This window comes from Ranitomeya imitator, chromosome 9 (genome assembly GCF_032444005.1).
Source record: "Ranitomeya imitator isolate aRanImi1 chromosome 9, aRanImi1.pri, whole genome shotgun sequence".
NCBI lineage: Eukaryota > Metazoa > Chordata > Amphibia > Anura > Dendrobatidae > Ranitomeya > Ranitomeya imitator.
Window position 1 is genome coordinate 20,077,064 of NC_091290.1, and position 10,369 is coordinate 20,087,432.

Here is a 10,369-nt window from a genome sequence, read left to right on the forward strand (position 1 = left end):
CTCCGTATATCCGGGTGACAGCACACACACGCATCCTCCGTATATCCGGGTGACAGCACGCACGCGCATCCTCCGTATACCCGGGTGACAGCGCACACATCCTCCGTATACCCGGGTGACAGCACACACACGCATCCTCCGTATACCCGGGTGACAGCACGCACACGATTCCTCCGTATACCCGGGTGACAGCGCACACATCCTCCGTATACCCGGGTGACAGCGCACACATCCTCCGTATACCCGGGTGACAGCACGCACGCGCATCCTCCGTACACCCGGGTGACAGCACGCACGCGCATCCTCCGTATACCCGGGTGACAGCACGCACGCGCATCCTCCGTATACCCGGGTGACAGCACGCACGCGCATCCTCCGTATACCCGGGTGACAGCACGCACGCGCATACTCCGTATACCCGGGTGACAGCACGCACGCGCATCCTCCGTATACCCGGGTGACAGCACGCACGCGCATCCTCCGTATATCCGGGTGACAGCACGCACGCGCATCCTCCGTATACCCGGGTGACAGCACGCACGCGCATCCTCCGTATACCCGGGTGACAGCACACACATCCTCCGTATACCAGGGTGACAGCACGCACGCGCATCCTCCGTATATCCGGGTGACAGCACGCACGCGCATCGTCCGTATACCCGGGTGACAGCACGCACGCGCATCCTCCGTATACCCGGGTGACAGCACGCAAGCGCATCCTCCGTATACCCGGGTGACAGCACGCACGCGCATCCTCCGTATACCCGGGTGACAGCACGCACGCGCATCCTCCGTATACCCGGGTGACAGCACGCACGCGCATCCTCCGTACACCCGGGTGACAGCACGCACGCGCATCCTCCGTATACCCGGGTGACAGCACGCACGCGCATCCTCCGTATATCCGGGTGACAGCACACACACGCATCCTCCGTATATCCGGGTGACAGCACGCACGCGCATCCTCCGTATACCCGGGTGACAGCGCACACATCCTCCGTATACCCGGGTGACAGCACACACACGCATCCTCCGTATACCCGGGTGACAGCACGCACACGATTCCTCCGTATACCCGGGTGACAGCGCACACATCCTCCGTATACCCGGGTGACAGCGCACACATCCTCCGTATACCCGGGTGACAGCACGCACGCGCATCCTCCGTACACCCGGGTGACAGCACGCACGCGCATCCTCCGTATACCCGGGTGACAGCACGCACGCGCATCCTCCGTATACCCGGGTGACAGCACACACGCGCATCCTCCGTATACACGGGTGACAGCACACACACACATCCTCCGTATACCCGGGTGACAGCACGCACGCGCATCCTCCGTATACCCGGGTGACAGCACATACACGCATCCTCCGTATACCCGGGTGACAGCACGCACGCGCATCCTCCGTATACCCGGGTGACAGCACGCACGCGCATCCTCCGTATACCCGGGTGACAGCACGCACGCGCATCCTCCGTATACCCGGGTGACAGCACACACACGCATCCTCCGTAGACCCGGGTGACAGCACGCACGCGCATCCTCCGTACACCCGGGTGACAGCACGCACGCGCATCCTCCGTACACCCGGGTGACAGCACGCACGCGCATCCTCCGTACACCCGGGTGACAGCACGCACGCGCATCCTCCGTACACCCGGGTGACAGCACGCACGCGCATCCTCCGTACACCCGGGTGACAGCACGCACGCGCATCCTCCGTATACCCGGGTGACAGCACGCACGCGCATCCTCCGTATACCCGGGTGACAGCACGCACGCGCATCCTCCGTACACTCGGGTGACAGCACGCACGCGCATCCTCCGTATACCCGGGTGACAGCACGCACACGCATCCTCCGTATACCCGGGTGACAGCACGCACGCGCATCCTCCGTATACCCGGGTGACAGCACGCACGCGCATCCTCCGTATACCCGGGTGACAGCACGCACGCGCATCCTCCGTATACCCGGGTGACAGCACGCACGCGCATCCTCCGTATATCCGGGTGACAGCGCACACATCCTCCGTATACCCGGGTGACAGCGCACACATCCTCCGTATACCCGGGTGACAGCACGCGCGCGCATCCTCCGTATATCCGGGTGACAGCACGCACGCGCATCCTCCGTATATCCGGGTGACAGCACGCACGCGCATCCTCCGTATACCCGGGTGACAGCGCACACATCCTCCGTATACCCGGGTGACAGCGCACACATCCTCCGTATACCCGGGTGACAGCGCACACATCCTCCGTATACCCGGGTGACAGCGCACACATCCTCCGTATACCCGGGTGACAGCACGCGCATCCTCCGTATACCCGGGTGACAGCACGCACGCGCATCCTCCGTATACCCGGGTGACAGCACGCACGCGCATCCTCCGTATACCCGGGTGACAGCGCACACATCCTCCGTATACCCGGGTGACAGCACGCACGCGCATCCTCCGTATACCCGGGTGACAGCACGCACGCGCATCCTCCGTATACCCGGGTGACAGCACGCACGCGCATCCTCCGTATACCCGGGTGACAGCGCACACATCCTCCGTATACCCGGGTGACAGCACGCACGCGCATCCTCCGTACACCCGGGTGACAGCGCACACATCCTCCGTATACCCGGGTGACAGCGCACACATCCTCCGTATACCCGGGTGACAGCACGCACGCGCATCCTCCGTATACCCGGGTGACAGCACGCACGCGCATCCTCCGTATACCCGGGTGACAGCACGCACGCGCATCCTCCGTATACCCGGGTGACAGCACGCACGCGCATCCTCCGTATACCCGGGTGACAGCACGCACGCGCATCCTCCGTATACCCGGGTGACAGCACGCACGCGCATCCTCCGTATACCCGGGTGACAGCACGCACGCGCATCCTCCGTATACCCGGGTGACAGCACGCACGCGCATCCTCCGTATACCCGGGTGACAGCACGCACGCGCATCCTCCGTATACCCGGGTGACAGGACACACATCCTCCGTATATCCGGGTGACAGCACGCACGCGCATCCTCCGTATACCCGGGTGACAGCACGCACGCGCATCCTCCGTATACCCGGGTGACAGCACACACATCCTCCGTATACCCGGGTGACAGCACACACACGCATCCTCCGTATACCCGGGTGACAGCACGCACACGCATCCTCCGTACACCCGGGTGACAGCACGCACGCGCATCCTCCGTATACCCGGGTGACAGCACACACACGCATCCTCCGTATACCCGGGTGACAGCACGCACGCGCATCCTCCGTATACCCGGGTGACAGCACACACACATCCTCCGTATACCCGGGTGACAGCACACACACGCATCCTCCGTATACCCGGGTGACAGCACACACACGCATCCTCCGTATACCCGGGTGACAGCACACACACGCATCCTCCGTATACCCGGGTGACAGCACGCACGCGCATCCTCCGTACACCCGGGTGACAGCACGCACGCGCATCCTCCGTACACCCGGGTGACAGCACGCACGCGCATCCTCCGTATACCCGGGTGACAGCACGCACGCGCATCCTCCGTATACCCGGGTGACAGCACGCACGCGCATCCTCCGTATACCCGGGTGACAGCACGCACGCGCATACTCCGTATACCCGGGTGACAGCACGCACGCGCATCCTCCGTATACCCGGGTGACAGCACGCACGCGCATCCTCCGTATATCCGGGTGACAGCACGCACGCGCATCCTCCGTATACCCGGGTGACAGCACGCACGCGCATCCTCCGTATACCCGGGTGACAGCACACACATCCTCCGTATACCAGGGTGACAGCACGCACGCGCATCCTCCGTATATCCGGGTGACAGCACGCACGCGCATCGTCCGTATACCCGGGTGACAGCACGCACGCGCATCCTCCGTATACCCGGGTGACAGCACGCAAGCGCATCCTCCGTATACCCGGGTGACAGCACGCACGCGCATCCTCCGTACACCCGGGTGACAGCACGCACGCGCATCCTCCGTATACCCGGGTGACAGCACGCACGCGCATCCTCCGTACACCCGGGTGACAGCACGCACGCGCATCCTCCGTATACCCGGGTGACAGCACGCACGCGCATCCTCCGTATATCCGGGTGACAGCACACACACGCATCCTCCGTATATCCGGGTGACAGCACGCACGCGCATCCTCCGTATACCCGGGTGACAGCGCACACATCCTCCGTATACCCGGGTGACAGCACACACACGCATCCTCCGTATACCCGGGTGACAGCACGCACACGATTCCTCCGTATACCCGGGTGACAGCGCACACATCCTCCGTATACCCGGGTGACAGCGCACACATCCTCCGTATACCCGGGTGACAGCACGCACGCGCATCCTCCGTACACCCGGGTGACAGCACGCACGCGCATCCTCCGTATACCCGGGTGACAGCACGCACGCGCATCCTCCGTACACCCGGGTGACAGCACGCACGCGCATCCTCCGTACACCCGGGTGACAGCGCACACATCCTCCGTATACCCGGGTGACACACACACACACTCACCCTGATCATCTTCTGCCGCCGCCATCCGGAGCTCTGCTCAGATTCTGATGCAACCATCAACAAAACGTGTCCGGAAGTCCCTGCCGCACTCACTTCCGGTGCTGCCTGTTACCAGGCAACCGCGGCGCTGCGGCCTACAGTGGAGGGGAGAGCTGTCAGCCTGGCCCACATTACGGTGCGTCTAGATTGGAGGCTCCTGTGAGACTCTTCCAGCAGCTCCAGTCTCCACAGCCGCATGGGGAAGCGACAGCGCAACATTCATTTTTTTTCCTGATTATTGGTTGTGTATAATAAGCAGGGGGCGTGTTTAATGAGGGGCGGGGTGGAGGGGCGTGTTTAATGAGGGGCGGGAAGTGGAGGGGCGTGTTTAATAAGAGGGGGGGGGGGTGTTTAATGAGGGGAGGAGTAGGGAGCGTGTGTAATGAGGGCGAGTGGGTGTGTCAGAGGAGCTACTCCGTGTCATTTTATTTTTCCAGCAGCCAATCAGTGCTCAGAAAGCACCCACGACATAGTGATGCACGGTCTTCTGTGATTGGCTGCAGAAGTCACATGTCCCTGTCCATCTAGCACGGGACCTCTTGTTTTCTTGTGGTGCCACCATTTTGTCAGTGCACCAGTGCAGGGAGGCTGCTCTCCTGCTGCTGCTTAACCTGAGCCTGTCAGCGAGATAGGAGGCTGTCCTGTGTGACATCGATCTTCCAGCATCTAGCTAGACAGTGCTGTAACAGTGTTGCAGCCAGGAGGCCCCATTTCCTCTCAAAAATCGTTAGGCCTAATATAGGGGTTCAGTCAGAAGGCCGTACTAATTAATCCAAATTGCTCAGTATAGAACTGCTGCAGTGAGGAATCAGGAGGAAACATTTCCTTTAAAGACTCGTTAGGCCTAATAGTTGGGTTCAGCCAGGAGGCCGTATTCACTAATGAAAATCGTTTGGGTTAAAAAAAAACTGTTGCCGTGAAAAATCAGAAGGCCACATTTCCTTTTAAAAATCATTAGGCCTAATATATCTGTTCAGCCTGTGGAGACCAGACTGAACCAAAGAATCCATCTTGTCTTCCTCCTGAGAAATCTGCTTCTAAACAGCAAACTTGACATTTCCTTTTATGGAAGTAATCACGCGCGCATTCCTTCTTGTTATCATAGTCCTTCACCCACATACCAGATATTGTAACATTTCACTAGTATAGACTTATTTTGTAAGAGATTGTGAAATATGTGCGCATGTCTGTAAATGCCTAACTTTTTACTATATAAAGAAGGGACAGCACCCAGTGAGGCAGGCGTGCTCCGGGGCTACCCCTGTTTATGACCACACAACCTTTGTGCTGCGTGTCATTTACTTGGATCCCTACATCCAGGAAGCCAGGGACGGAAAAGGACTCAACATTTCTTGGCGCCCGAAACAGGGACCCGAGGCGAGAGTATCTGCTCGAGATTCACCTGCGGATACGGACAACGGAGATCTGGGATAATGGACAGCAAATGAACTGAAAAACCTGGCCAGGTAAGAGACATTATTAGTTCTCTTTTATCTGCCCTGTATTATCCGAAAGATCTCTACGAGCCGTGTCACGCTGGGTTAGTCTAGTAGTGAGTAGATACCTATAAAACTCGGGTTACCATATTGTATAGATTTATGAGTCCTGTCCCTGGCAGTGTGTGAATAGTGTGAAGGTTGTGGCATGTTATGAAAGAAGGATAAAAGTACGTAAAACAATAAGCCGAAATTGTTAGGACAAGTCTTATTAGTGAAGTCAGCCTAACTGGGTCATGTGGTTGCGTCCTTTCGGGGAGACCTCCGCCCATGCTTGACTCTCTTTAAGAACTTGTTTCTTCATTTCTGGATAAGAGTTTGATAGAATGAGCCCAGGACACGGGTCCATGAGCCTGGGACAAGTATGATAACAGAGACGGAAAGTTTGGTGATCTGTTTGGTGTTGCTGATCCTGTTTGCGTGCATTGTAGGAATCAAGTTTATTCTGCACATTAGAAAGAACGGAGCAGATCAGCCCTTCAATATTTTAGCTCCCTAGGAAGAAGGCAACGAGACATCACTCCAGAGAGGTGGTTGTCCAAACGTCACCTAGGATAAGTGTAGCTATTATTGAAAAGAAAAATGGGAAATAAACAGACAAAAACCGTCTTAGGACAAGTAGAAGCAAAAGATATCATACAGGAAAGATGTGGAAAGACAGTCAGAAGGCAGATCAGAAGGGTAAGAAAAAAATTGGGAATTTCAGAAGCACTTATGTTTAGCACTGAATGGGAAAGACTGAGTAAAGAACGAGGTGGAATTATCAGGGATAATGGGTGGGAAGAAATCATACACTGTATGATAAAGGTCTCAAAAACAGCTAAAGAGGAGAATTGGAAGTATGATCCAGACACTTCCAAATGGAGTATGGGTACGAGAAAATGTTGTGCTACGACTCATTCAGTTCCTCCTCCTTATCTAGATCCGAATGTTCAACCATTTGTACCTTCAGGAGGTACAGAGGAAGGGAAACCCATACCAAATTTATATCCTGGGTTAAGCGGGGTGGAAGGATGGGTATGCCAAAATTGTGGCCAGCAGAATCCGGATTGGAGAACTGAGTGTTCCGCCTGTGGGGCCCCTAAAGGCCATCAGTTATTAGCACCTGTTAGGATAATAACAAAGGGAGTGAGAGAAGCTGATCCCGAGAATCCTAATCAAAGAATTACTAGGCAAATTGAAACACAGCAGTATTTTCCATGGACACCAGCTGAGGGTATGTCTCTTCTTATGAATGCACCAGATCCAACTCGATACCCAAATAGATTTGCTAGTTATATAGAGCAAATAATTCGCACACATAATGGTTCATGGATGGATGGAATGGAATTATGTAGGCTAAAAATGCCATCGGGAATGTTTCAGGAGCTGATTGTAGCAACACAGGCTCAAAGACCAGGAGAAAATGTAAGAGCACCTTTTGTGATAGAGTCAGGAAACCGGTTTGTAGAGGCTCTAAATCAGTTCATGCAAGGAAAACAGAGGGAGAGAGGATCCACAGGCATAGTTATGCAGAAAGCAGGTCAATCCATAGATGAGTATTCCCGGGAGCTGGAAGATAGCTTTAGGGATGAGGGATTAAATATTGCTGATCCAGGAGTCCTCCGGCTCTATACTAAACAATTGATTGAGGGACTTGAACCAGGCATTAAGGAAAGATTCAAGTCAGCTACACCAGATTGGAGAACTCTAGAACAACCACAGATAGTGAAACAAAGATGTATGGGCATTGCTATGGATTTAAGAGAAAAGAAAAAACCTGTCAGAATAGCGCAAGCAAACACAACAGGTGGAAGGGCAAGACATAATTTTCCCTGTCATTACTGCAAGAAACCAGGACATTTCCAGAGAGAATGTAGAAAGAAGCAGGCAGACATAAAATCAGGAAAATTTGTACCAAAGAATAAGCCCTCAGACACCCAACAGACATCCATAGTGGATGGTCCCATACCAGACTCAGATTGACTCAATGTGTTACAAACTTCCCTACCAGCTAGAAGACCTATAATACAGGTGAATGTAGGGGGGAGAGAGATTCCATTCTTGATAGATACAGGTGCAACTTCCTCAATTTTGAATCAAGATTTTCTTCCGAACCCAGAAGATGTTTCACAGCAAACAACTTTGGCTGAGGGTTATGATGGGGTAATTCGAACACTGCCATATACTGTGCCCCTAGAGGTCTCATTAGGACCTAAATGTTTTGCATCCAGATTTTTGTATGCCAGAGGTGCCCCAACATGTTTGTTGGGAACTGATGTCCTAAAGAAATTAGAAGCTAACATCAATTTTAGGGAAGATGGCACAGTTATGCTGACTATCCCTGATGATGCAGAAATATTAGAACAATATGTCAGAATTCAGGCTTTTGAGGATTATACTGAAGAAAAAGAGTACACCACAGATCTAGACCTCTCAACGGTCCCAGAAACACTGTGGGCACAGGGTGACACTGATGTGGGATTATTGCATATCTCACCTGTAAAACGATCTGTGCAACCAGGAACTGTTCTCCCACAGCTCAGACAATACCCTGTGAGTGCCCAGCAGGAACTAGCGATTACAAAACAGATAGAGGGATATAGAGAGAAAGGAGTTTTGGTAGAGATACAATCACCTGCTAACACTCCTCTGTATCCAGTCAAGAAGAGAACTCTTGATAAGGGTTCTATGCCCAAATATCGTATGGTACATGATCTAAGAGAAATAAACAAAGTTCTAGATCCAATCACCCCAGTTGTACCCAATCCTCATACGTTACTATCACAGATACCAGCCAGTTCTCAAGTGTTTACTGTAATAGATCTTTCAAATGCATTTTTCTCGGTTCCTTTACACCAAGACAGTTGGCATTTGTTTGCATTTACATTTAAGGGCAAACAGTTGGCGTGGACACGCCTTCCACAGGGAATGATACACTCCCCTACTCTTTATTCAAATGCCCTACAAACAGTCCTCCAGAGGTTTGAACCCGAACCACAGGTAGTAATTTTGCAGTATGTGGATGACCTACTACTTTGCTGCCCAGATCTAGAAACTGCAGAAAGGTCCACTGTGAGTTTACTATGTTTTCTAGAAAAAGAAGGGTGTAAAGTGAATAGTCAAAAGCTACAAGTTTGTCAGACCAAAGTGGTCTTTTTAGGTCATTGCATTTCTCAAGGTAAAAAGCATCTTACACCTCAAAGAACTGAAGCAATAAGACAGATGAATGAGCCTAGAAATCATAAACAGCTACGAGCATTTTTAGGAATAGTGTCTCATTGTAGACAATGGATTATACATGCCAGTCAACTAATGCAACCACTGTATGACTGTGTAAAAAGTGAACCTTACATGTTGACAAAAGAAGGTCAGATTTCGTTCCAACAATTAAAAGATGCCCTTGTTTCAGCTCCAGCGTTAGGGCTACCAGACTACACCAAACCATTTCAGCTTATGGCTGCAGAAGTTGATTCCCATGCTACAGGAGTTCTTACCCAGAAGCATGCAGGGAAACAAAGACCAATTGCATATCTTTCAGCAAGGTTAGATCCCGTAGCTAGAGCAGCGCCAACCTGTGTACGTGTAGTTGTTGCTGTCTCACTATTGTTGGACAAAGCATCAGAAATTGTCCTAGAGCATCCACTCACAGTTCAAACTACACATGATGTTTATGGGATATTAAACCAGGTTCAACCAAAACACATTTCCATGGCCAGACATTTGCGGCTGCAGTGTTCTTTGCTGCTCCCCTCTACTATCACATTTGCTAGGCTTCAGACTCTCAATTTAGCTACACTGCTACCTCTCGAGTCTGAAGGGGGGAATAAGGACACTGATCCATACGCAAATTTTTTCCCTACAGACACACATGATTGTACAGAGCTCATTTTACAAGAAACGGTAGGCTTACCCAATGTATCCGAAACACCACTTCAAAATCCAGATTTAGAGCTGTTTATAGATGGTAGTAGGTTTGCAGATGACACAGGTAACTTCCATACAGGGTATGCAGTTGTGTCAGAATCTGAAACTCTCAAAGCAGAACCGCTTCCACCGAAACAATCTGCACAAGAAGCAGAACTAACAGCATTGATTGAAGCTCTAAAAATAGCTGAGAATCAGACAGCTAATATATACACTGATTCTAGGTATGCACATGGTATTGTGTTTGATTTTGGAGTAATCTGGAGAGCTAGAGGTTACATGACAGCGTCAGGACAACCTGTAAAACATGCTTCTCTGATCAAACAGATCTTAGAGGCTGCACAAGAAACGAAAGAAGTAGCAGTAATCAAGGTA

At 52.6% G+C, this 10,369-nt stretch overlaps 1 protein-coding gene across 4 annotated transcripts in view; it reads right to left on the reverse strand.

The window, feature by feature from the left end:
* CARS1 (cysteinyl-tRNA synthetase 1) overlaps positions 1 to 4,838 on the reverse strand; it is a 68,549-nt gene extending 63,711 nt beyond the window's left edge. The window contains exon 1 of one of the 4 annotated variants that reach the window (XM_069740057.1): positions 4,554 to 4,838. In XM_069740057.1, the coding sequence (XP_069596158.1) occupies positions 4,554 to 4,578 (25 nt within the window). In that variant the 5' untranslated portion in view covers positions 4,579 to 4,838. The remainder of the gene's footprint in view (positions 1 to 4,553) is intronic. The other 3 variants (XM_069740055.1, XM_069740056.1, XM_069740058.1) reach the window with 3 other exon arrangements.
* Positions 4,839 to 10,369: the final 5,531 nt, after the last annotated feature.